The sequence below is a fragment of the Stenella coeruleoalba genome (genome assembly GCF_951394435.1).
Source record: "Stenella coeruleoalba genome assembly, chromosome: 2".
Lineage (NCBI taxonomy): Eukaryota > Metazoa > Chordata > Mammalia > Artiodactyla > Delphinidae > Stenella > Stenella coeruleoalba.
This window is the reverse complement of record NC_137147.1, coordinates 75,486,835-75,513,653: the sequence shown is the minus strand read 5'-3', so window position 1 is coordinate 75,513,653 and position 26,819 is coordinate 75,486,835. Positions and strand designations below refer to the sequence as shown.

Below are 26,819 nucleotides of genomic sequence, written 5' to 3'. Positions count from 1 at the left end.
CCCATGGGCTAGCCTGGAGTGTGCAGGACCAACAAAGTAGAGAGGTCAGTCAAGGACAGCAAAGCCCTTCTCCCTTGCTCCCAGCAGACAGCATCTCTCCCTCTACCTAACTCTTGGGTTTCTTATAGATGCAGAGGCATCTGTAGGAGAGAGACACACACAGTCACCACCCATTTCACACACATCCTCCATGACAGATACACACACACACACACACGCTCTCTCCTATGTACGCACAACTGTAATTTACTCCCTCTTGCAGAGCTTACCTTAACAGGGCTTCCCTGGTGGCGCAGTGGTTGAGAGTCCGCCTATCGATGCAGGGTATGCGGGTTCGTGCCCGGTCCGGGAGGGTCCCACATGCCGCGGAACTGCTGGGCCCGTGAGTCATGGCCGCTGAGCCTGTGCATCTGGAGCCTGTGCTCCGCAACGGGAGAGGCCACAACGGTGAGAGGCCCGTGTACCTCAAAAAAAAAAAAAATTGGAAAAAAAAAAAAGATTACCCTAAGAGTGTTATCTTTTTAGGCAAATGTACCGAGAGGACCTGCCTTCCCTTCCATAACGAGCAACAGCAGCTATTGCCGGTCAAGGCTGTGAGTTCTTTGCCTTTTCCTCATGTTTATCTAGGAGCTGTTTGGTCCACTGAGTCCAATGATGCTGTTTCTTTTCTTTAGTGTGGCATTTAAGCACTGCTTGCTGTCTGCCCTGTGTGTGGTTAGCCAACACCCTCACCATCAATAACTAGCTCTATAACTTGTATAACTCTGCTGGTCACCTAATACTGCCCCCTTCTGCTCCTGGCCTACTGTATTTAAAATAGACTTGGTCCTGGGAGAGAGAGTGAGGAAAAGCTCAAGGTTCAAGAACATATTCCGTGCTCCACTTTTATGCCAGTGTGTTGGCACCAGACACCAAGCTGCATTAGTCCTCAGCTCAGTTCCACTGACGAAACTGCCTGTGGGGTTTCTATAAGGCAGTCTGGCAAATGACCTTGTAATAGTCTACCCACAATCCTCTTGCCAATAATGCTATATGGTTCCGTCTCATTTTTACTTCATTATTATTTTTTTAAGTGTTGGGTGTTCGTTGCTGTGCACGGGCTTTCTCTAGTTGCAGTGAGCGGGGGCTACTCTTCATTGTGGTGCGCAGGCTTCTCATTGCAGTGGCTTCTCTTGTTGCGGAGCACAGGCCCTAGGCATGTAAGCTTCAGTAGTTGTGGCACGTGGACTCAGTAGTCGTGGTTCACGGGCTCTAGAGCGCAGTCTCAGTAGTTGTGGCACACAGGCTTAGTTGCTCCGCGGCACGTGGGATCATCTCAGACCAAGGCTCGAACCCGTGTCCCCTGCATTGGCAGGCGGATTCTTAGCCACTGCTCCACAAGGGAAGCCCTCATTTATACTTCTTGTGCCCCAAGAGCCCAAGAATCAGCCTGCATCAGCCACAAAATATCTGAAGTCCTCTTGATGATTGTTCATACTTGAAAAGCTTCTCAGAGAATCACAAACATAGTCTAATTAACTCCCTGATTCAAAGGAGAGATTTCTGAGAGGAAGTCTTTTTTTTTTGGCTGTGACTCTCCTGAAAGAGTCTTCCTATTGGGATCAACTGTGAGCAACCCAACGCCTCTAGCAACTGCATGAGGCCTGGTCTACTGATTGTATCGAACCGTCTAAAATGGAATCTGGTGACCCTAGGGAGGATCCTGCCGGAAAATGAGTCACGAGATGTCCTTGAACACTTAGTCAGCTTTCTACACTTCCTTCTTTAAGATCACGATGTTGGTGACGTCTCTGAAATCCTGTGGCATTTCTCAATGGTCCATTCCACAGATATGAAGTATCCTAAGATCTGAGTAGCTCCTCCCACCCCAAACTTGAAAATACTATCAATATCGAGGACAATACCATCCTATTGGAATAGGGACCAGTAACTATGAGGTCACATTTTGTGGTGTGTCTATGCTATATATGCCCTCTCCCATGGTTTTTGTCACTTTGAGAAGAGAATGTGAGAGCTGGGCAGGGAGAGGGCAGGAAAGGGGCATGAGGCAGGCATACTCAGACAAAGAAGAAGAATGGAACTCGGATTCCTCTACAGTTTATTGTTACAGCAGAAGTTGTGGGAGACAGGAGGGCGCCCCCCACACATAACGCACGGTGGTCAGAGCCCCAAGGCAGCCCTTCCCACCGCGATGCCAAACCCCAAGCAGCCCTGCCCAGCTTGGCTCCCTCCCCGCCTCCCACTCTAGACACACACTGTCTAGACAGCTACCAAAGTTAGAGCAGCCAATGGCCCCAGCCCCCTTCCTATTGCCCAGCTCCAATCCTTCTGTCACACTTGTTCACTGCCCACCACTTCCCATTCCAGCTTCCATTTCCACACTGAATGTTTCTGTCACATCCTGAGGACCACGAACCCATAAGCAGTTCTCCCGACACACATTCATTTAGGCCCATGCCCTTCAGCAGTCTGAAGGGTTCATGAGAAGCCATATCAGCTTTGGTGAGTGGTACCCCGGCCGCGAGCCCCCGACTCTTGCAATATGGCAAAAGGAGGCAGAGTCTGGAGGAGACGCCACGGACAACTACAACAACCTCTCATCCCTTAGCTACAGACACCCAGAGTGGGGAGAGGGGATACGTGCCTTCTCTGCCTTAACACCATGATGGAGGGGGGTCATTTAGGGGTCTGGGTCCCTAAGAGATATTAGGACATCTCTCCCAGGAGCTGAGGGGAATCACAGGTTAGAGGTCAAGGTTAGGGTAGCAATCAAAGATCAAGTTCCTCTCCACACACGATCTGCCCCGCTTCCCTTGCTCACTCTGGCCCAGTGCCCTACGCACCTCCCAGGTTAGTGCTGGGGGAGATGAGGGCTGGGTCCTACACCCAGGGCAACAAGGGTCATTCAACAGGAGACCTCCATGGTGTGCCCTGGGGGCCCTGAAGGGAGAGGCCCAGACTCGCTGCTCTGGGACAGGGTGCGAGAACGGGATCGGTTGCCATCCAGGGATGCAGCACTGGTCAGGGAGGCTGTGCGAGACCGGGACAGGCGAGTCATGCATGACGAGGCCACTGTGGAGACAGGAGGAGAAGCAGGCAGTCAGAGAGGAGAGGGGAAGAGAGGCTGGGAACTCAGAGTGGGGTGCCTGGCTGGAGATGAGAGTTATAGATGGGGCCGGGGGTCAATGAGCTTGATTTTGCAGATGGTTGTAAATCCAGGAATAAGCCTAAATGGGTTGCTCCCCTCAGCGCCCCTCCCTCCTCCTGTGCCAACACCCCTTGTCCTCATGACAGCCTCTGACCCACATACTCACTATAGCCCATGCCTTGCAGGAAGTACTTGAAGGCCTCGGTCAGCTTGCCTGGCTGTAAAAGTAAAACGAGGAGAGGGAGACAGCGAGGGGAGGTTAGAAGCTGAGCTAGAGCTCACGGCCGTGGCACGTTAGAGATGGGGTGTGTGGCAAAGGCTATCGTTCAGGGCCACTAATATCCCACCCCACAGATGGCAGGGGTACTCACCTGAGTCAGCTGGGGCTGACCTCCGGAGTCAGCCATCTGTTCAGGAGACAGCCATCCAGAAAAAGTGACACACACATAAACAAAAAGCCACGCCGAGAGGTAGAAGAGGGTCTCTCTTCCCCAGGTTCCCCACTCCAGGCCTTTAGGGTGTTTTTTATTTTTTTTTACTCCACCCACCCACTTGCTCCCATGTAGGACCCTGGAAGCCTAGCAGCTGGATGTAGAGAGGATCTATGGCTCTGGACAGGGGGCCAGGAGTCAGGCTGGGCGTGGAGTACGGTTACTGACCTTGAGGAAAGAAGTCTGGGTGGGGTCCAGTTTTGAGTTACATTCCACCTGAAGTAAGGAAGAGGCTGAATGAATGAGGCCACACTCCCTGTGGCCCCTCTCAAACAAGGAACCCAGGGACCCAGACCCAGTTTCTTTCTTATCAGCCCCCTACCCATCTCCTTCTTAACAGGAATCAAACTCTTATGCCCCAAAGTTGCTCTCCCTGTCCCAAACAGAGCTTGCCTCTTGGCAAGACAGCCCTCTGACTGCCACCCTCCCTCACCCACCCCAAGATTCCCTACTGACCACTGCATCTTCATGGGGTGCTTGGTCTCCTACCACCAGCATCACAGGGCACCTAGAGGCATAGTGTCGAGGAGTCGGCGGTGAGCCCCTGGCACTCCCTCCCCCGTCTTCTCCCAGAAGAGCAGCTGGAAGATGTTGGCTCCAAAGAGGCAACAGCCTTTTGAACCTCACTGACCCCACTAACAGGGTTCAAAGTGGTAAGACCTAGAGGGTCGTGATTTGCTAAATAGGATGGAGCGGGGGGGCAGGTGACAAGAAAATTCCCTGGCAAAAGACTCTCCTTCTAAAGGATGGAAGCACCTAGGGAAGATCCAGGGAGAGAGGCAAAGCTTTATCCCTTAAAGTCTTACTTGAGGGTGATATCGCTTCCACGCTCAAAGTTCAGGTCTCGGCGACTAAAGAGGGTGCAAAGAAGAGTAGGAATTTTAGGCAAGTAGTGCTATCCATCCAGACAGAAGCCAGGTCCCCCGTGAGGAAGTTATCTTCCTCCCCAAAATTAGAGTCAAATATTGGTGATTACAGGTGGGAACTGAAGGAGAAAGTGGCAGACAGGCCTCAAGCATGAGCCCTATGGTCATTTGTGCCCAAGGTCCCTGGTCAGAGGGCAGTGAAGGGGATGAAGGGCACAAAGACACGAGATCATCTAACTTCTGCGAATCCAGAAATCTAAGGAAGTAACAGGAGCAAGGGGACCGGCTCCTCATAATTCTCCCCCCTGGGTCTGTCCTGCAGCTGCCCCAGCTCCCCACCGAATCCTGCCCGCCTTGCACGGCCTACTTCCCAGCCTCCCCTCCCCTTCTCTGTGCCTCCCATGACCCCCGTTACTGCTTCTACATTTCTCTTACATGCCCACTCACTTGTTGTAGCTGTTCCAGTACAGTTCAATGTTCTCCAGGTTGGGGGCATGTGTAATGATATTTCTATACTTCTGTATCAACTCAGAATTTCCAGACAGCTCTTCCTGAAGGAAAGAAGAGGGAGAATAATTAGGGCTGGGAAGGGAAGTCAACAGTTACTGGATGCGAAGAGGCAAGCCCTCTTCCCTCCCCAGATCCTATCCCAAGTAAGGAAGTCACCCCAAGCATTCCAGTCCCTGCTGGTCCCCTCTACTTCTTCCATCTTCCACAACCACTTACCTGGCTGAAAAGATGTCCAAGGATCATCTCCGGAATGGAAGAGGTGAGGCCTGTTAGCTACGTGGAAAGGGCAGGTAAGAAAGCTCAGGACATTAGGTGGAGAAAAGACCTAGGCAAAGTGACATGGCTTCTTTCCTGCTCCATCCTCCCTCCTTGAAGCTCACAGGCCAATCAGTTATGTTGTTAGAGCCTGAATGGACCCATACGGGGGAAGCCCGCCCTAGATCTCAGCGCACAGGCCCCTCCAAACCTTGTGGGCTGCCCAGTCCATCCAGCCCTTGGCATTGGGATCGATGTTGATGAGGACAAGACCCTCGACAGTATCCGGGTGGGTAAGCTGAGGGGCAGTAGAAGGAATGGAAATCAGAGGCATACATGGCCTTACCCCTCCCCGGTGAGCTCCATCCACCCCAGGCTGCACGGGGCCTGTCTCCCCACCCTCTTACGCACGTCCCCCCCCTAAACACACACTAGTAAACAATACTCTGCCTGGGCCTTGGACCTGCCTTTCCCTCGTCTGGGGTTTTTTATTTCTTACAGCATATCGCGACAGGACGTAGGCCCCAGCTCCAACACCGACTCCAATTATTGTGAAGAAACTGTGAAAGGGAAATGTAGGTCTAATGGGTCCTGGTGTCCAAAACTTTGACTCTCCAAACTCCTCACCCTCCTTCCCAAGGCCACGGGCACAAAGGACAGAAAGGGACCTTCCTTTGGGGGATGCTGTAAAAGAAGGTGCCAAGGAGCTAAAAATGGACACTGGTGGTCAGCGTCAGTCCCTGAAGTCTTCCCCCAGCTCCCTCTGGGAGAGTGAGTGTCTTGAAAAGAAACACCTGTTTGCCAACCAACCAGACACTGTTTCTTATGTAGCTGTTTGTCCATCCTCAACTTTCAGGAGCTAGTTCAACTTGTTCTGTTTTAGTTCCTGGTTCCTCTAGAGGAACTGGGAAGAAGGGAACTTGAAGCAAGATGTTAAATAAAAGATACAACTTTAGTGAACAACAGGAAGAATGGGGAGAAAGAGAGCCAAAGGGTGAACCAGAGCTGCCCAGGGCCCTGGTGCCCAGGAAAAGCCAAGCCAAGGACAGAGCCCAGCATCATCAGCACTACATGCGCAGCAAGGAGGCCTTGCCTGGTTTCTTTCTTTTCCTTCTCCCACTCCCACAGGGTGCCGAGGGCACCAGGTGTGTGTCTGGAGGAGGCAGAGGGGGTGGGAGGGAAAGACAGGTCTGTCTGGTTCCTCGGGGGTTGTGCCACCCCCTCCTCTTTCTTCTCTAGCTTCCAGATCAGAGAAGCCCCTCCTCAGCCTGAGGCAGGGCCAGGCACACAGCTTCCTTTTCTTCTCCTCTATCCCTTAGGGCTACTCTGCTGACTCAAGTCAGTTTTCCACACCCACCCACTTCCTCTCAACAATCAGATTGGAGCGTGGAGAAGGGAGGGTACTTCTAGTCCACACAGAACTCGCCCAGGAGCCATGGTGGGCACAGGAGCTCTAAGGGCCACCTTGTGCTGGAAAGAGAACTCTGGCTTGGAGGGGTCCCCAGGCCTCTCACTTTAAGTACTGCAGGATGCAAGGGATCATGTCCGCAAGCTGGTCCAGAGATGGGTACTGATATCTGGGGAAGAAAGGAATGTTGAGGAAAATAGTAACCTGCCCTTACGGCCCCCACCTCAAGTATCCTACTCTTCCTCTCCCAGAATTACCACTCGCCCTCCCTTCCTTCTTCCCCGGTCCGATCTTCTCCATGCCTGCCATGTGCCTCACAGTCTGATGAGGAGGGAAGGAGCTAATTCTCACCCCAAAGGGAACACGGGAGCCCCCTCTTCCATTCCAGGGGCATCCACGTGAACCCGCACGAAGTTCTGAATGATTTCCTGCATATCCGCAAATTGAAACAGCGGCTGGAAGCAGGATTTATCTAAAGAGAATCCCCATCGCCCCAACAGTAGAATTAGACAGGGAAAATGTCCCCAAGTCAGAACCCACCCTCTTTCTTTCATGCCACAGTCAGGCTAGGAGAGAACTTTTCCTTGACGTGCCACATGGCTCCCTTCCCATACTGACCCTTCCCCTCACACCGACCACCGTTTTACCCTTCCCCGCAGCCTCTTCCCAGAAAGAAATGGGAGGGAAGTGAAGGTCCTTACAGTTGAGCCCCACATCGTGGTAGGTGAGTATCGCTGGGCGTTTGGGTTTGGGGGTGCCATAGACAGTAAAAGTGATGGGGCCATAAGGTGTCTCCACAGAGTGAGTCTGCAGGAAAACAGGTCACACCATCAGGTAGGAGTTAGGCTAAGAGGAAAAGAGGCAGGGGAGGAACCTCCACAAAAGTCAGGGAGTTGAGGGGAGGCGGGGAAAGAGAGGAGACGGGAACCAAAAAATAGAAACAGGATCGGCAAGAATTCAGTTTAGGTAAAAATGACACTGGAAGATGATTTTGAGGGTGGAAAAGAATAATGAAAGATCGCAGAGCATCAGGGAACTCTGAGAAGGGAGGAGAAGGAATGAAAGGGAGAGATGGGGACAGAAAAGGACTGGAATAGAAGGAGAGGAAGCAGAGAGGTGAGAGAGCCACGTAGCGGCCCTTTCCTTCCTGGGGAGAGGACAGCCCCTCCTCCCACCTGCGGCTGCCCCAAGCTGTTACCTGTCCCTGGTCCAGGAGGATTCGGGCAGCTAACTCAGCCTCCTGGAGAAAGACACACACGGACAGATACACACAGAAACACACAGCCACGCAGAGTCAGATGGAGAGACAGATACAGATAAAGAAAGGTAGGTAAAGAGAACAACAGAGACCAAAGACAGAAAGAGATTGACAAAAAGAGACACGGAGAGGATGAAGGTTAGCGTAGTTACAGGACAGAAGCCTGGACTCTCAATTGTGGTGTATGCGGAGAGAAACGCAGGTAGACGTGGAGAAAGCAGGGGTGTGGTTAGACGGAGATCATGAATTTGGGAAGGTAAGGAGTGAGGGGGATGCCTGAAGGTCTGGAATTCGGCCCTGGGAGTCAGAGGGTCTCTGATAACCTTGGCCACCTCAGGTGTCTGCCCCGGCAACAGCGGCTTCTCCTCCGTGATCTGCACCTCCTGCAGCTCCGCCATGGTGGCCTGGCAGGGTGAGGAAACACGGAGACTGGGGAGGCTGGCTCCATACCCCCGCACCTCCTCGAACAGCTGGCTTCCTCTCTCAGCCCTGGACAATAGGGCGCAGAGGGCCCCAGGAGCTGAGGACTACTCCCGGACACAGAGAGAGCCTTTCCTGCCCCCAACTCCAGATCCAGGCAGCTGGGGAGGAGGGCTTGTGCAGGAGGGCTCAGGACACCACTTCCTTTTAGCCTGGCCATCCCCAACCCCCCTCAACACCCACACCTCCGGACCTCTCTCCCCTGTCCTGGATGGAAATACCAGAGTGGGGCAGCAGTGCAGCTCGGGTGTCCCAGGCTATATTTAGGGGCCACCCCACACTCCTAGTTAGTTAGGTAGGGGGTGAAACTCGTGGCTCAGTGACTGGGTACTCTAAAGATACTAAGGATGGGTAATGAGAGTTCACCATGGACTGTGACCTTCAACTAAAGCCCCAAAGTCAGCAGCGCAAAGGGAAAGGGGCTAAAAATGACCTGAGTAACATGACCAAGAGGGGGAGGGGGAAACAAGAAAAGAAGGACAAGGGACATCTGTGTCCAACTGACTCAGTGCCTCCCTTCCTCTCAAGACTCTTCTTCCTGACTGTGAATAAATTAGCATATATTCAATCTTTGGGACCAGGGCGAGGAGCAGAGCACCTGTGCAGACCAGCACAGTAAAGGGCCAGCAGCCTGGGGGTGGGGTCACTTACTGGGCTCCTATTGGCTGTATGCAGTGGGGTTAAGGGTCAGGGTTCTCACTCCTCCTGGCTCTGGGGTCTGAGAAAACAAGGCAATGAGGTGAATGACATGGGAGACAGACCCTGGGTCTTTTAGGGACAGAAAGCCTAAGCCAAGACCTGGACTACCTGGGTCACCAACCCTTGCCAGGTCACTAACCCTCCCCAATTTGTACCCCCAAGTCCAGTGAACAAGTCTTCCCTAGGCTTCAGCTAGAATCAGTACAGGCTGGAGGGGTCTTCGGAGCAACACAGAGAGCAGGTATCAGTCCAGGCGGGGAGCGGGGGGGGGGGGGGGGGGGGGCGGCTGGGAGAGGAGAGAAGGAAGTGCTGATGTGGAGGAAAGAGCATGGCTTGTGTCAGAACCTCTGGATTCTAGTCCGAGGTTCTGCTGCTACCAGTGTGACCTTGGCTCAGCCTGTCACTACTCTTGCCCTCAATTTCTCATTTGCAAACTACAAGTGGGGACTAGGGGATCCCCAAGATTTTTGACAGCTCTCGAGTGAGATGGGGTAGCAGAGCACGGCTGTTTCTCTCCACTATTTAAAAAAAAATTTTTTTTAAGCCTCGTGCCTTCGCTTCTCTCCTCCACCCAGTCTCGATGTGGGTCCGCGAGTGGAGAAGGGGTGAGGCAGCGGAGAGTGAGGGGCGGTCCCACAATCTCTTCCCAGCCTGCCCCGACGACCTGCAAAGGCCGAGCGCCGGCTGGGAAGGGATGAGTAGGACAGAAGGGACTGACTGGGCCCAGCCCCTGGGACCTGTCCCTACGAGTCCCTCCGCTGCGCGTCCGCGTGGGGACTGACACGCTCGCGCGGCTGGCGCGGAGCGCCCTGGACCCCGAACACAACCTCGCGCACGCCCCAAACACGCCCTGCAGCCCGCGGAGCCTCCGCCTTTGTGCGCGGCGGCCCAGCGGCCCTCCCAGCGGGCCCCTTCCCGCGAGCCGTCATCTCCGAGGGATCGGGATCAAACCGCCCTCCACCCGCCACCGGCCCCTTCGGCGCCAGCCAGGCCCCGCGGCCCCTCGCCCGCCCTTCCCCCTACCTGCTGCCGCCACGGCCGCTTCCACCTTCACTTGCCTTTGACTCCCCGGCCCGCCCCGGCTCGGGCTCCCCACAGACCCGCCCCCGGCCCGCCCTCGCCCGCCCACGGGCCGCCGGATCCCAGCAGATCCGCCCCAGACCCCTTGTAAACACGCCCCCCTTCCCCCCGCCCCAGGCTGCCTGCCGCTCTGGGAGGGCCTGTGCTGGGGGCCCGAAGGGAGCTCTAAGGAAAGCAAACTGCTGGGTGCTTCCAGGCTCTGGTCCCGGCTACCCGCAACGGGGCGGCTGTGGGGTACGCGGGGATCCCTTAATCCCGCGGGGGATCCCCACGCCCGCCCGCAGCACTGCCCCCGCCCGTGACCTGGCTCTGCCTGTCGCACTCAGGCTCCTTACTTCGCCCCCAGACTCCGAGGTGGGGACGGGTAAAAGGGAGGCGAATCCAGGGCGCTGGCATCCCACGGATTTGACTCCACCCGCCCGGAAACAGAGTACTAGGTTAAGGGAGGATCGCTGCTGAGGAGGCGGGGGTCTCGCCCGCTGGGAGGGGAAGGTGTGCCTGCGCGGACTGGGCGGTGGGGGCTGGAGGTGGGAGCGTCGAGGGCGCAGGAGTTCCAGCTCGGGGGCTCCCAGGGCCCTTGGTACCTCCTCTCTCTCCGCAGTGTCCCGACGCCTTCTCTCCGGCCGCTCCCTGAGGAGTTGGAAAACAAGGCGGGGAGGGGGGTACGGGGAGTGCGGGGGGCTGCTATAAATAGAGGGAGATCGCGGGAGCGGGGGGGGGGCGGGGAGAGGATGGCCAACGGGGACTCCCGGGTCAAGGCCCCAAGGGGGGGGCGGAGGAGGGGCCAGGGACCCCCAGGGGTTCTGACTCTTGGGTAAACAGGCGCAGGGGTGGAGTTAACTCTGTGGAGGTGGAGTGGGGGCTTGGGGAGGACGCAGTGTCCTGGGCTGGGACCCAAGAGACCCTGTGGCTTCCGAGCTAACCCCTTCTAGTCTGGCCCAGAGGACGGTGAGGCCAGCTCGGCCCGGCGGAATCGCATCGCCCAGGCGCTGGTTTCTCAGGCACTGCTGCGTCTCTCAGGGCCTGAGTGGGTTTGACGTCCTGGACCCCTCACTCGCCCTGCCCTCCCCCCACTTATATGCACCCTCCCTGTGCCCCTAAGAGGAAATCCACCCAGAAGGGGATCGTTATGTGGCTAAAGGGATTCAAAGTTGTCTTAGACAAAAGGACACCAGACTGAATTTCTCCCCACCTGCACCCTTTCCAGGCCCCCTCCCCCCCTGAGGTCCCCACCCTATCCTCCTTCAGCCTGGCTCCCGAGTTGCCATTTCGGGGGCTGGGCCCCAGGCCAGTTGGGAACAATGGCCAATGGAACTGGAGCTGCCAACTGCAACACCAGCTCAGACTGCCCCCACCAAGACCCCCAAATTGCCTGCCCCCTCCTGCCTGGGAACTGCCCACCACCACCACCCTCACCACTCACGACCCAATCCCATCCAAGGAACATCAATGCCCCTTTCATCCCCACTTGGCAGGGTCTATTGGAAAGGAGGGCCCAAGAGGGAGGAGGTGACCCAGAGTAGAACCGGTCAGGATCAAGCCCAGCTTTCAGCAGCCCCACATCTAAAGGATCTCCCCTAGATCCCCCAATTTGGAGCATCCAAGTTTTCCTCCATTCCTTTCCCCCACTCCCTTCATAACTATTTACCCAGAAACTGGCACAGAAGCTGGGTACTCTGGCTCCTCTCCTAGTCCCCTCTCCCCTCTGGATGTCATATTAACACTCTCCCGGACAAGGAAAAGCCTGCTGGAATTGGGACTGTAGATAAAGATGCATAAGACAGAAGAGAGATTTCTCCAGCCCGACTGCAACTGGGGGAGAAAGAGAGCCTAGGGTGAGAGCTTCTGCCGGCAGCCTCCTCTGATGTGTCTAAAGTAGTGTTACTTGGAGTGGGGGAGGGAAGGACCTGGAGGTTCCAGCATCTAAATTCGTCTCTGGGTCAGGATGACTCAGGGGGAACCTGATAAGGGGCCAACGCAGGGGCGTAGGGCAGACAGGAGTTGGGAAATTTCCACTGGGATCTGTTTGCGTCCTAGGCTTGGGGTCTCAGCCTGCCACAGGCAGTAATGAGGCTGCTTCTGATCTAAGATGGGGTTCCTCCTTGTCAGGGCAGGTCTCAGCCTGGCCCAGTGTCAGTGGCCCAACAAGAATACTTCTGTCTCTAATTTCCTTCTCTTGGGCCAGAAGCAGCTTCAAACTATACCTTCCAGTAAGCCACAGTTTTAAGTACCTGCTCCATACAAGCCACTGTATAGATGGAATTCAAAGAAGTGTGATGTCTAGTCATACCCTCTCTAGAGCATAGGATCCAGTAGTTGAGTGAAGGTATAAAGATAGAAAAAATTAAGAAGTGATGTAAATATAAATTAATTGTTTAGACAATAAGTCCTATAGCAATAGTTTCCCACCCTTTTCAAGTGGGAGATCAGAGATTTCCATTTCCAAATGAAGGTTTTAGAATCCCCTGATGGGGACAAACCGTGAATTCAGCAATACTTTCAAATAAATTTGTTCAGTCTTCTGATAATCTCAACATCTATGCATCTATGCACCTACATGTGCAAAGCTTATTATTTACTCAACAACCAGTCTTCTGTGTACATACAGATTGCAGAGGTCCTTGCAATAACTCAGAAACCCTTGCCTCAGGAGGCTGCAGCCCACAGGCTAGGCACCATTATCTTAGTATAATTCAGAGGAGGAAAAGGGTTGTTTTCTTTTAAAGCAACCAGTGCTCAAGCTGTTTCATTTTGGGCTTTTTAAATGAATTTATTTTTTACTTATTTACTTTTGGCTGCGTTGGGTCTTTGTTGCTGCGCACGGGCTTTCTCTAGTTGTGGCGAGTGGGGGCTGCTCTTTGTTGCGGTGCACGGGCTTCTCATTGTGGTGGCTTCTCTTGTTGCAGAGCACGGGCTCTAGGCGCGCGGGCTTCAGTAGTTGTGGCTCGCGAGCTCAGTAGTTGTGGCTCACGGGCACCAGAGCGCAGTCTCGGTAGTTGTGGTGCAAGGGCTTAGCTGCTCTGTGGCATGTGGGATTTTCCCAGACCAGGGTTCGAACCTGTGTCCCCTGCAATGGCAAGTGGATTCTTAACCACTGTGCCACCAGGGAAGTCCCAGGAAAAGGGTTTTGTTCCTAGGGTAAACCCTATGAAGAGTACAACAATGGAGTACTTGAGTGGTAAGGAGGGGCATTCTATCCAGGCAGAGAGAGATCATGAAGGAAAGTTTTGGGACAGAAATACACAAGTTACTAGGATGAATTGAATAGTAGCTACTATGTGCAAGGTAATTCCCATATATTATCCCCTAATACTATATAAAGTAAGTACTATTGTCCTCACTATACAGATGAAGAAATTAAAGCTGAGAGATGTTTAGTGACTTGCCCAAGGCCACTCAGCTAGTAGATGACTTACCTAAGACTGAAATCCCCAGATTCATTCCACTCCAAGGTTATTCCCTCTCCACTAGGCTTCAGGTAGCTTCTGAAGCATATAATGATTAGGTCATTATGGCCCCAGATGAAGAGTAATGTTGACGAAAGGTGGGTGATGTTTGGTAAGGTAGAGTGGAGCCAAGTGTGAAGGTCCTTGAATGACAGGTAAAAAGGTTTGGCATTTCAGAAAGGTTTGAAGATCCATAGAGTGTTCTTGAGTAGGAGCAATGGATAAATAATTGTTCTGTGAAAATTAATCTGATGGGGGGTTTAAAAGAGATGGATTATGGGGTGGATAGGGGTGAAGCATTTGACTTAGGAAAGAGGTCATTTAGAAGCCAGGATAATCAACTAGATATGAGATGACAGGGACTTGAATAAAGTGTGGGAGGAATAGCAATGGAAAGAAAGGAGTGGATTTGTAAGACAAGGGAGATTATAGGAATCGGTGACTGATTAGATGGGAAGGAGAGGAAAGTCACCAACCTAGTTCCTCTCTTTTAGGGGCCCTGAAGTTCGTTCATCTGTATGGTTTCCAGCCAGAGAAAAGGCCAAAGAGAAACCCCTTCTGAAAGAAGAAACAACACATTTAGAAAAAACTGAATAAAATTATAGCATTACTTTAAAAGAAAAGTCGGGGGGTGGAATTCCCTGGCGGTCCAGTGGTTACTCAGTGCCTTCACTGCCGGGGCCAGGTTCAATTCCTGGTCGGGGAACTAAGTTCCCACAAGCCATGCGACGCAGCCCAAAACAAACAAAAAAGGAACATCCTTGACCTGCACAGAAAATTATCTAGAGTCTGAGGCTCAACCTCACCCTGACCCACCCAGATGTGTGACCCTCCAAGGCCCGTGCTCTTTCCACGTGGGGCCCAACTTTGGAAGCCACTTAAGCTCCTATTACACCTGGTCTGCCAAACCCAGCGGGATTCTCCATGTTGGTCACGAACCTGGGCCTGGAGACTAGAAAACAGGACAATGTTGGACTGATGTCAACCTGTTTCCATTAACTCCTTCCCTGAGCTCTCCTCAGCTTTTGTTGAGGGACAGAGCATAAGGCAATTTGATCAAGACCCAGAGGACTGGGTCAAGCGGGGCTGAAACCATGAGGGAAGCTTGATCACCTGCAGAGATCAGGAGGTTGGCAACATGCTCAATGCAGCATGCAAGGTAGGAACCTAAGAACCCCACCCCCAAAGATTAGGGCTGTAGCAAGGGCTGAAAATTATGTCACAGAAACACTGCTGAGGTCATAGAACTTCCCTCTTCTCCCCAGTCTTCCCACTGCCACATAGTCTCCCCAGCCAGCCGGCTCTCACAGATCTGCACACACTTACTTACAAAGGCTGGGAAGGGTCAGACACCATCTGGGTACTCTCAGGTACACAGAAGTGATGGGGCAGTGGGTGGTGGTGGTGATTGTTCAGTATGTAGGATCCACACTAGTATCCCTTGTACTGGGAACAGTAGGTCAGATGGGAATCAGAGGGAAGGGGGGAGGGAGGGAGAGGGAAAAGGGGGTTTGTTCCTGTTGCTGATTCTGATTTTACTTTTTTGTTTTTATAGGATTTACTCTTTTTTTTTCTTAATTAATTAATTAATTTAGGGCTGTGTTGGGTCTTCGTTTCTGTGCGAGGGCTTTCTCTAGTTGTGGCAAGCGGGGTCCACTCTTCATCGCAGTGTGCGGGCCTCTCACTGTCGTGGCCTCTCTTGTTGCAGAGCACAGGCTCCAGATGCGCAGGCTCAGTAGTTGAGGCTCACGGGCCTAGTTGCTCCGTGGCATGTGGGATCCTCCCAGACTAGGGCTCGAACCCGTGTTCCCTGCATTAGCAGGCAGATTCTCAACCACTGCGCCACCAGGGAAGCCCCTGATTTTACTTGAACCTTCATCATTATTACTCCTCAATCCTCCCTTCCCCTCCTCCCTCACCCCCGAGTCTCCCCCCATACTGTTCTCGCCCACCTCCAGTTGACCATGGCATCAGAAGCAGAAAGAACATTCCAGCGGTTTGCTGTCTTTGGAGGATCGTCAAGCAGTGGCACTGAAATGAACAACAAGAACTTCTCCAAGCTGTGCAAAGACTGTGGCATCATGGATGACAAGAAGGTCACCTCCACTGACGTGGACATCGTGTTCAGCAAAGTCAAGTAAGGGACCAGAGACGGGAGCCGGGGGTGGTGAGTAGAACTAACGAGGTGGTGGGATGCGGGAGGGCTTCTGGCACTGTGCTAGCCCCTGTCCTCAAGGCACTCAGTGTGTAGAGGCCCTGTCTGAGTAAGGGGAGGGTTGGACCTTGGAAGGTGATGAGTTCATGTTCCTGAGTTCCTGAATTTCTGTCTGACTGATCAGGGCCAAGAATGCCCGAACCATCACTTTCCAACAGTTCCAGGAAGCAATGAAAGAACTGGGCCAGAAGCAGTTCAAGGGGAAAAGCCCGGATGAAGCCCTGGAGAACATTTATAAACTCATGGAGGGCAAGGAGCCAGCTACCACCGGTGTTACTGTGAGTGAGTCTTCATTCCTGACCCCTGACCCTACTTCCCTGAGTCCCTGCTGCTCCTGTGTCCCTTCCTCCATGCCGATGTCCCTAACCCCTGCCAACAGCAGCACTGCAGGGAGATAGGGCAGAAGGCCTCTGGGCACTGTTGGTATTGAAACAGGCTTTAGAGATCATCGAGTCATTTCAGAGGTGAGGAAACTGTGAGAGGAAATGACTTACCCAAGGTCCACAGCTATTTTAATAGTAAAACTTAGACTCATTCCCAAGCGTCCAGGATCTGGGCCAGGCAACTAGGGCCTGGCGGCTTTGGGGGGACACTGAGTGCAGACGACTTGGTACCTGATCCCCACTCCTCTTCTTGCTCTTATGTAAGGTGAAATATCTGACTTCCTCCCTGTCACCCGCCCTCTGCTCCCTACTTGTCCCCTCTCTACTAAAAGCTCTTCCTATTCTAGGTTTCAAACAGGGCCTTCCCAACAGGACAGACTTTGTGTTTTAGGTCTGGGGTTGAAGTCCTCTGGCTGCAGCCTAGTCAAACTAGCTCCTCTGGAAGCAGAAAAATACACACACACACACACACCTCCCCCCACTTATTCCCATAAACCAGATTTCTTCCTCGCAAGTGGATGGTTCTTATTATAGTTCCTGCCTCCAGCTGCACCTGGGCCCTAAGCAAACAGCACCATGCCAAGGGTTGAACAAGAGCTCTGAGAACTAGTCGAACTGCTAGAAGTTCATCTCTAGAGAAGGGGCGTGACAGTGGAGGGGAAGGGAGAGGGCTCAGACGCCTCATCCTCTGGCTTGCAGAAAGCAGTGACGGTGGGAGGGGTGAGCCACCTGACGGACACCAGCAAGTACACGGGCACCCACAAGGAGCGCTTTGACCAGAGCGGCAAGGGCAAAGGCATCGTGGGACGGGAGGACGTGACTGACAACTCAGGCTACGTGAGTGGCTACAAGGGTGCTGGCACCTATGATAAGAAGGGCAGCAACTAGGGAGTAGCGTCATCTTAGCCTGCCGGCCCTCGACCCTGCATCTTTAACACCGGGAAGCTTGGGGGACAATAAACATCTGTGTGTGCAGCAGCTCATGGGCTCTGTTTTCCACCAGGGTGAGGGAAGAGGGGCCCCTTGGTGCAGAGGCAGAGAGAGGAGCGGAGAAACCCAAGGATGGGGGTTCTCAGCACCACAACCTTTACTCTACTTGGCCTCCCCGCCATTAGGTAGCATCCCCTTCAAAAGCAGCTTCTAAGAACACGGCTGAGGAATATATTTGGAGATAAGAGAGAAGCTAGATGTGGAGGCAAAAGTATTTGCTACTTGTGTTCACATAATACTGATATCCATCCCCTTCGACCTGCCAAAGGGGAGTAGAAATTCCTGATTGGAGCTAGTAGGACCCAGGTATTAGCAACTAGACCCTTCCCGGTCCCTCCACCTTCCTAATCTGTTGCAATCCATGTTTTGTTTGGGGAGAAATAGAAACCAGAGAGGGTGGGCCAAAGATCTACTTAGCCTAACTCCTGTTATGAGTTTATTCTAGAGCTGATGGGGAGGGAGAATCCATTTTCAACACCCAGCCTGGAAGTGAGTCTTACCCCACCCCACCTCCATCATAGTAGACATGGAATGGAAGATCCTACTGACTGCCAAGGGTAGCCCAGGAAGATGGCCAGAGGTGGGTGGCCTCCAGGACTCTGAGAGTAGGAGTTCTGGTGCACTGAGGAAAAAGGAATGAAATCAGAACTAATTCAGATGTGTTTTTTTATCTTTTTATTTTGCAGTGATTCACAGGCAGATGCAAAAAGTACAGACAGGTCCCATGTTCCCTTCACCCAGTTTCATCCAATGGTTATATCTTACATAATTCAGATATGGTTTTAAATCCTTCTGTGACTACAGCTGGGCCCACTTCACCCCTGCCTTGTCAGAGGCAGATTCTGGAGTTTGGGGGATGTTAGGAGGAGGTTGGGAAATAAAAGGATGCAGGAATCTGGGGGGAATAGGTCAGAGAAGATAATTTGGAAATCCAGTGAACCAAGCTGAGACGGATGGAAGGAAAAGAGGTCAGAGAAGAATAAAGGGTGACTAAAGAGGTTGGGTGTGTAGGGAAGAGACTGCACTGGGCTCCGTGGTGGAAGGAGGACAGAAAGGACAGGTTACATGAAGAGGAAATCAGTGATTCCATAGAGAGGAACAGACTGAGAGCTCGGGGGAGGGAGCTTGGCCTGGAGAAATGAAGCTAATATGACTCTAAGACGCTCAGGGAGGTTCCTATAGCTGGAGATACCTACCATGTGGGTGAGGGAGTAGAGGGAATCATAAGGGAAATGGGGAAGACTGAGAAGGGAAGGGTGGCAGGGAAGGGGATTTGAGACTCGGAACTGGTACCATGGTGTGAGCTGAGGCTCTGGGCCTCCAGCCACGATACAGGATCTGGCCCAGTAGATGGACTGTCACTGCCAACTGGACACAGTCAGCTTCTTGGGTGGGTGAAACTGTCTGTGAGAGAGGGAGGGTGGTGGCAGGAGTGATGGGGGGAGATAAACAAGTTAGAAAGAGCCTAGCAGACAGTACAACTTTGCATGGTGACCAAAGCTCTGGACATATTTCCTATCTCCCTGGTCTCTTGGGAGGGGATCCTGCCTACATCTGAAGCCAGGAAGGAAGCCTTGTACCAGGGATCAGAACTTCAGGAGTGGGGACAGGCTGGTCTGTAGCGGCAGTAGGGGGGGCTAGTTCAGACTTAACACGTCCCATCCCTAGTAGAGGCCCATGATATCTATCGGTTCAGCATCATACTTTTGGGAGCAGAGCAGATAGAGCCTTTGGTCGGTTAGGGTGCTGGTGTAGTGGCAGCTGGTGGGCGGCTGCTTGGAGCTCAGGGAGCAGATTGTGAGGGGGAAGGAGTCCTGGGTGACTGTACAATATTCATTGTAATTCTCACAGAAGCTCTCGCTGTACTTGCAGAACTTCTTGATGGCTGTCCACGGGGCATGTAAGACATAACGGATCTTTGGGCAATACCAGCTTTGTTGTCTGCCCCGTACATAGGACATCAGACCACTACAGTAGCCCCGGAAACGCTTTGCGTAGTTAACCTTGGGATAGTCGATACGTAAGGTACGGAAGTTCTTGATAGCGAGCTGTAGCTGGATGTTTTCGACCAAAGCTGGCTCTAGAACAAGCCGGAGGAACAGGAGCTGGACCACACGGGGTGCCATTCTTCCTGCTGGCAGAGTTAAGGTGGTTGGAAGCAGAGGTGGGTCTCGAGTGGCTCTCCGCCCCTTCCCAGAGCTTCCAGTGTGCCCCCAGTCTCCCCCATGTGCCTTCCCCTATGCCCTCAAAGCCGGCCTGTCCTTCAGAGATCATCCGGCCCAAGTCTTCATGCCTCAGAGAGAGGAGACATTTGCCCAAGGTCACCCATCTGGTCAGCCACCTCTAGCTTGGTCTACTTTAGGGTCTCAGCCTCACCCAGTCAGGGAGCTGTAACACTTACGAAATACGAGGTCCAACTGGTCCTTGGGTGAGAGACGCTTCCCGTTTATCCCTGGCCCAGTTAATCCTTCTGGTAAAAATGCAGAAATTCCAGAAGGGACAGGCTCAGCTACACTTCTCTGACTGAAGTGGAAGGACAGGAGCTGGAGGACAGCAGGGCAGGGGTGGGATTCTTCCTTCCTGAGGCCAAGGACAGCCCAAAGGTAAGAAGAGGCTAGAAAGGTTTCTGGATGAAGACCAGTCTGAGACGAAGGAGTGTCCCCTGGGTTTGAGGAGCCCCTGTGCTGACGGGGGTGGATGGGGGGGAGGAAAGAGACATTGCTTTCTGGTCTCCTCCTCTCTGGTGTCATCAGAACACTTAGTTCCAGCCTCCTTGCAAGAAGTCCCGAAGTTCTTGGGTTTCCTTTGATGTCTTCTCTGGTTCACAGGCCATGATCCTGTGGAAAGGCGACAAGGAAAGCACCGTCATGTTCCTGAGGAACAAAGTGCTGCTTATTCCTGACCCTCAGAGAACAGAGGGTCTTCCGCTCTCTCATCCCCCTCACTAGATCCCCGGAGGCCAGGTACGCAAGGGCCTCCCGCCTGAGTGCTGGGCTGAGAATCAAAGACCTCGGTGTGGACCCCCCCACACCATCAACTTCACTCCAATCGTGATCACACTGACACTCTCACCTGTAACCTCAGGCCCTCTCAGAGTCACAGCACTCCTGGAAACCTATGCATGCCGACCCCAAAGCCTCAAACTTGTCAGGTGGGATTAGACAACACAGCCTGGACTTGAGGGGGTGTGGACCGCCTGTGTCCAGCAGATCTTGCTGTAGTTTGTCATGTTGGAAAAAAGGGCCAGGCTCCTAACTCTTTTTCATCAACACCTGCCCCTTCATCAGAACCAAAGAGCTGGCTCCCCAGAGCCTGCCAGCCACAGTCCTTGATGCCCACAGGCGTCTCAGCCTTGCCTCCACGCACCTGTTGTCCAGGTTGTGGGCTTAGGACAGCTTACCACTCTCTCCCTGGAGAGCGGGAGAAGAGAGTCAAAACAGAGAACACTGAGTGTCCCAAGGCCAGTGTGTAGTTCAGGAAGGGTGGGGGGCGCGTGAGAGAGTCGCGTGGGTGTTCCTCGTTCACAGCCCCCTTAAACTTGCTCTTTCTGACATCACAAAGCAGAGTCCAAAACTGAACCCATCCTTCCCCAACTCGCTTTCCCTCCCGCCTTGTCCCTTTCCTCAGTTACTTAGGCAAGAAATCTGAGAGTGGTCCTCGACCCCGCCCTCTCCTTAATCCCACCTGTTTGGAGGCGGTACCGCATGGTGGCTCAGAGCAAAGCTTTTGAGTAAAACAGACCAGGAATTGCATCCTGGCTCTACTGCTTCCAGGCTGTACGCCATCAGTCTAAGTTCACTAAACCGGTATAAGCTTCAGTTTCTTCATCAGTTAATGAAGATAATATTCTGTACCTCGTGGCAGTCTTAGGATTCGTTAAGATGGATATCGAGAGCTCTTAGCCCAGGGCCTGGCACACGGTGAGTACTCAATCCGAGCATGAGTCCATCAGTCACGCAGCTCTGACGATCTTTTTATTTTTTAAATTAATTCTTTAAAAATATTTATTTATTTGTTTAGCTGCTCCAGGTCTTAGTTGCGGCGTAGGCGATCTTCGTTGTGGCATGCGGCTCTTAGTTGTGGCTTGCGGGATCTAGTTCCCTGACCAGGGATTGAACCCAGGCCCGCTGCATTGGGAGCGTGGAGTCTTAACCACTGGACCACCAGCGAAGTCCCAGCCCTGACAATCTTAACTAAAACTTTTCCCGAACCAGTCTCTTCCATTCCTATTTCTTCCCCTGCTCAGGCTTGCCCCTCTCCTGGACACCACACACTCTCCAACTCCAGGAGGACTCTACACCTCATAGGACAGAAGACCTCCATGACCTGGCCGCCACCATGTCTCCAATTGCATCTCCATCTCTGCCTGCTTCCCCCAGTGGTGCCCACCCCACCTCCCGCTCACGTTATCTCCTCTACCCAGCATGCTGCTCTCTCCTCCCGCTCTCACCCCCGTCAGTTCCGCTGGGCCAGCTCATGTGACGATCAGCCCGGACGTCCTGTTTAAGAAGCGTCTGCTCGGAGCACCTCCCCAGGGAAGTGTGCACAGCCAAGTAAGTGAGGATAAAGCCCACACAGGCAGGTGGCTCATCTGTGTCCTTCAGGCTGGTGTATCAGCCAACACCCAGTGGGAATCCATGCAGGGTGTTGCCAGAGCCCGGCTGACTCAAGTCTTTGGTGTGAGGAAGCTGCTAGCACTTTGTGGCCCCAGACTCAGAGTGTGCCACCTCTTCCTTATTTGCTCAAGGCTGCAGCTTCCCTTGGAAGAGAAACGGGCTTTTCATGCCTCTTGGTCTTCTTCTTTCTTCATTCCTACCCACCCACCACCGCTCACCTCTGCACACAGTGTTACAGACATGGAACAGCACATAGTAGAGGAAAGAGTTTAGGACTTGATCTCAGATAACCTCCTGAGCTTCCGTTTCCTCTTCTATAAAATGGAAGCCTTCCTTACCTCATGAGGCTGCAAGAATAAAATGAGATGGTCAATATGGAGGTGACTTTTAGCCGTTAAACAATATATAAATGGAAAACTGGATATGGTCTCCTAGGTCTTATAACAACTCACTTTTTTCTCCAACTCACTTAACATCTGCAAATGCCTTCTTTTTTTTTAAATTTATTTTATTTATTTATTTTTGGCTGCGTTGGGTCTTTGTTGCTGTGCATGGGCTTTCTCTAGTTGTGGCGAGTGTGGACTAGCCTTCCTTGCAGTGTGCAGGCTTCTCATTGCAGTGGCTTCTTTTATTGCAGAGCACGGGCTCTAGGCGTGCGGGCTTCAGTAGTTGTGGCACGTGGGCTCAATAGTTGTGGCTCGTGGGCTCTAGAGCACAGGCTCAGTAGTTGTGGTTCACGGGCTTAGTTGCTCCGCGACATGTGGGATCTTCCCAGACCAGGGCTCAAACCCGTGTCCCCTGCATTGGCAGGCGGATTCTTAACCACTGTGCCACGAGGGAAGCCCTGTAAAGTCTTATATTCCCCAAATGAGCCAAGTGACCTCCCCACATCCCCACTCTGCCAATCTAGAGCCCTCTTTAACACCTGACTTAAATTCATCTTCACCAAGCTTTCTATTAGTCATGCCCCATGTTGATTACTTTTAAATACTTTAAATTGTTGAATACTATCTGAAAACACTATGACGAATGTTGGGGAAAATAGAAGGGTAAATAAGACAGTTCCAGTCCAGATTAAATACAATTCAGTAGGAACAACACACGTATGAACGTATGTTACAAAGGCATGAGCACGGGACCAGGAAAAGTGCTGAGTGTGCGATGGCCTTCAGGTTCCCACCTACAGTCCTACTGGTCTGGTCTTTAAAATCCTATCCCAGAGGAGCTGATCCATAGGATTGCTTCATCCATTCTGACAAAGGCTGAGATTTGTGGAACTGTTACCCCATTATACTGGACTTTACATATGCAAGAATCATCCTAGAGATGAAGAAACTAAGTTTTAGAGAGGGATGGTAGCTTGCTTGAGGTCATATGTCTAATTCAGTGGTTCTCAACGGGGAGCAATTGGATCACGTCTGGAGACGTTTTTTTTTGGTTGTCACAACTGGGAGGTGCTACTGGCATCTAGTGGGTAGAGGCCAGAGATGCTGCTAAACATCCTACATTGCACAAGACGGCTCCCGCAGCAAAGAAGTATCCAGACAAAAATGTCGATTGTGCTGAGGTTGAGAAATTCTGGTCTAATGAGAGAATCAGATTTCCTAGCAAAAGCAGACTTATTTATACTTTATATATTGAAAAGAATTGGTAAATATCCAAGACTTAGAAGTATTTTTGTTAGACTTTGCTTGTGATGGTGCTGGTTCTTCTACCAGCAAAAGGATTATTGATAGTTCATCACTGAAACAACTTTTTGTTATTTTTCCCGTAGAAGTGACTTTCTGCGTATAGCCATCTACACACTCTTTCCCTCCTCCCCTCCCCAATGGTAGGATTTCTAGAACCACTGGCTAGAGTGACAAGTGCAGGGATGATTCCCTATGATTGAGGGGGTGCCCCAAGATTTTGCCCCAAGTGAGCTCACTACAATCTCAGTGGCATCACTTTTGCCCTGTCCAACTCATATTGTTCAAATAGCAAACTGTGTCCTGGGTTGTCCTTGAACCCAAAGGATTGCTTCAGCCATTTCAACCTTCTTGTCATAGGTTCACCTCCACCCCAGGGTTAAATTTCAGGAGGTGCCTTGTTAGTTCCTCAACTGGGACTGGGATCATTCAAGGGCAGAATGAATGCCTTCTAACGTAGAATTTGAATCATTTAGGGTCCCTTATATGCAAGGCACTATGCTACATCCTGTGGGAGGTACAGAAGTAGTATAACAGATAGTCCTTGTCTTCTGGGAATTGACAGTCTAAACGGGAGGAAAGCAATACATATATATGAAGAAATAACCAATGATTCAAGGCAGAAAATTATACATCTTGAAGACAGTAAATGTTGTAGGAATTTAGAGGTGAGAGAGATCCCTCTGAATTAGGAGGGTCAGAGAAAGTTTTCTGGGGAGAGAGGGAGTCACCTGGGACCTCGGGATACATCTCAAGGAACAGTTGAGTTAAGTGGAGATAAAGAGAATTATGAAAGGTATGTTTGAGGAAAGAGAGAAAACCAGCCTGGCTGGGGTTGAGGCAATCAGTGGGAGAAAAGTCAGAGATAAAGTTAGAAAGACGGGTTTGCCAGATTACGGCAGACCTTGAATATCAGGCTAAGGAATTTATATTTTATTCTAGAGATAAATGAGGAACTGGCAATGGCTTATGAGACAGAGTGACCTGGTAAGGCCTCTCAACCCCAGACCAGGTCCCCCACTGCTACATCCTGGCTTGTCTAAAGGCATTGGTCTGGGAGCCAAAGATTCCAGCTTTCTGTCCCTGCTGCTTCCTCCAGATCCACAGCTGTTCCAGGAAAGGTCATGAGAATTCAAAGACCCAAAGTGAATCCCACATCTGACCCCAACTTGCTGTTTTTTTCACTTTCCCCGTCTACAAAAATGAGTCCACTACCTTTATTTATCCTGGGAGCAACACAATCAGGATAACAGAACTTGGATCTGCTCCTGCTTGGAGGGAAACTCTCACGGGCTTTCCATCGGTATCCAGAGGCTGTGTGGAACTCCGGAAGAGAGAGAGGCTGGGCTCTGAAGGGTGGGCACCAATCCAGGCTTGGCCCTCGTCTCTTCCAGCCCCCCTCACCCCCTCCCAATGCAGGCTAGAGGAAGTAGCAGCTGTGGTCCTGTGGGGAAGACAGGCAGAGGTCCACCTGGCACTATTGGCATTTTCACAACACCCACCCGAACAACTTTAAACACACACACACACACACACACACACACACACACACACACACAGCAGCAGCAGCAGCAGCCTGGGGAGAGGTTAGGCCAAGAGCAGTGACTATGCCGCTAGAAGGAGAAGGAGGCTGGGGAGCTACCTCACATCCCTGGATAGAGGCTGCTATGTGAGGGGCTTTCTTCCCTCCCATCTTCTCTCCCACCATTTTTTTTTTTTTTTTTTTTTTTTGCGGTACGCGGGCCTCTCACTGTTGTGGCCTCTCCTGTTGCGGAGCACAGGCTCCGGACGCACAGGCCCAGCGGCCATGGCTCACGGGCCCAGCCACTCCGCGGCATGTGGAAACTTCCCGGACCGGGGCACGAACCCGTGTCCCCTGCATCGGCAACCGCTGCGCCACCAGGGAAGCCTGTCTCCCACCATTTTGTCTTCTGCTCTCCCTTCTTTAATTTTTCTCTTCTCTCTTCTGGCAGACTCCCTGCCCAGTCCTTGGCCTGATGCCTGACTCCTTTTGTTCTCCCTAACCCTGTTCCCCTTCCTCCATCCTTTCCTCTCGCCCTATGAATGTAGCGAAGGAAACATGGCAAAATTATCCTACCGAGTGCAAAGTGAAGTGGATCTTGGAAGCTGGCTAGTTTCAGCGAAAAAATAAACAAAATCACCTGCCTTATCCAAATAATGGAGGTGAAATAAGGGTTTCAGCTTGAACTGTGCAAAGAGTAGGTTCGACTTTTCAGTTTTCACACGCAAACCTAACCCTTTACTCCCTCTTCCCTTTGAACTGGGACAGCATGGCTGTGTTGACTTTCACAGAGCACTAAGGAAGCCTTCTGGAGAACCCCGCATGATGAAGTTAAAGGGCAAACTGGGATAATTATAATGACAGGAAAATACAAGAGCAGAGGGCAGTTCAAGCCATGATTTGGAAACATCTCACCCTAGAATAATGAGAAGTGAGGAGGAGTCCGGGCAGGCGAGGAATCCAAATGAGGTCCTGGCCTCCCACCCACTCCTCTCACCCCAGCCTCCAGTCCAGGGCTGGCCTGATCCACATTCTGTCCACAGTCTGCTTTAAACCATGGATTTTATCTCCAAACATTTGCATTTCTACAGCAGCAGAGGCATAATTCTCTACCCAGAAGTTCCAACTACAAAGATTCAGGCACCTGAACAAAGCAGTGAATGCGCTCCCGAGCCAAGGCCTCACAGAGCGGGAACCAGAGGAGCAAGAGGCCTGTGTGCACTGGCTCCTGCTTCTCTGTTGCCACCTAGTGGTGCTTCTCCCTCCAACACCATTTTTTATTCCAAAGATACTTCATCCTGACCCACAGCTATGCTCTCTATCTGCTAAAATGATGTCCCCTGACCTCAAAACAAACACGCATCTTCCTGACTCAAAATCCTAACTTCTGGACAGGAACACAAACTGTATGACCCATATGGTTTGCGTGGGCCTCTCTGCAGTCACATCCATGCAACAGCCAGGAGATTTTTTTTTTTTTTTTTTTTTGGCTGCGTTGGGTCTTCGTGGCTGCGCGTGGGCTTTCTCTAGTTGGGGAGAGCGGGCTCTAGGCGTGCGGGCTTCAGTAGTTGTGGCACGTGGGCTCAGTAGTTGTGGCTCGTGGGCTGTAGAGCGCAGACTCAGTAGTTGTGGTTCACGGGCTTAGTTGCTCTGCGGCATGTGGGATCTTCCCAGACCAGGGCTCAAACCCATGTCCCCTGCATTGGCAGGCGGACTCTCAACCACTGCGCCACCAGGGAAGTCCCACAGCCAGGGTATTTTTAA

At 52.2% G+C, this 26,819-nt stretch overlaps 3 protein-coding genes across 8 annotated transcripts; 1 reads left to right on the top strand and 2 right to left on the bottom strand.

Moving 5' to 3' along the window:
* Window positions 1–2,087: 2,087 nt before the first annotated feature.
* On the bottom strand, window positions 2,088–10,849 carry NDRG2 (NDRG family member 2). Of its 6 annotated transcripts, none has more exons than XM_079913493.1 (17): window positions 10,780–10,849; window positions 9,068–9,134; window positions 8,260–8,340; window positions 7,877–7,918; window positions 7,380–7,485; window positions 7,030–7,150; window positions 6,785–6,847; window positions 5,770–5,830; window positions 5,482–5,568; window positions 5,232–5,288; window positions 4,953–5,056; window positions 4,446–4,490; window positions 4,096–4,147; window positions 3,808–3,855; window positions 3,520–3,555; window positions 3,315–3,366; window positions 2,088–3,072 (listed from the first exon to the last, which is right to left on the bottom strand). In XM_079913493.1, exons 3-17 carry the CDS (start codon window positions 8,332–8,334, stop codon window positions 2,906–2,908), a joined length of 1,116 nt encoding a protein of 371 aa, XP_079769619.1. In that variant the 5' UTR covers window positions 8,335–8,340; window positions 9,068–9,134; window positions 10,780–10,849; the 3' UTR covers window positions 2,088–2,905. The 6 variants fall into 6 exon arrangements, with proteins under 6 accessions (XP_079769619.1, XP_079769618.1, XP_079769620.1 ...); XM_079913492.1 differs by lacking the exon at window positions 10,780–10,849 and adding an exon at window positions 10,139–10,191; XM_079913494.1 differs by lacking the exons at window positions 3,520–3,555; window positions 10,780–10,849 and adding an exon at window positions 10,139–10,191.
* Window positions 10,850–14,337: 3,488 nt separating this feature from the next.
* Window positions 14,338–17,218, top strand: TPPP2 (tubulin polymerization promoting protein family member 2). Its single transcript, XM_079912772.1, has 4 exons — window positions 14,338–14,800; window positions 15,600–15,778; window positions 15,981–16,134; window positions 16,939–17,218. Exons 1-4 carry the CDS (start codon window positions 14,780–14,782, stop codon window positions 17,125–17,127), a joined length of 543 nt encoding a protein of 180 aa, XP_079768898.1. The 5' UTR covers window positions 14,338–14,779; the 3' UTR covers window positions 17,128–17,218.
* A 1,675-nt stretch (window positions 17,219–18,893) lies between these two features.
* Window positions 18,894–19,355, bottom strand: RNASE13 (ribonuclease A family member 13 (inactive); the record flags this gene model as incomplete). The annotated part of the gene is made up of 1 exon (XM_079914164.1): window positions 18,894–19,355. The coding sequence occupies one exon, from the start codon at window positions 19,353–19,355 to the stop codon at window positions 18,894–18,896; it is 462 nt and encodes a 153-aa protein (XP_079770290.1).
* Between the last annotated feature and the right edge of the window lie 7,464 nt (window positions 19,356–26,819).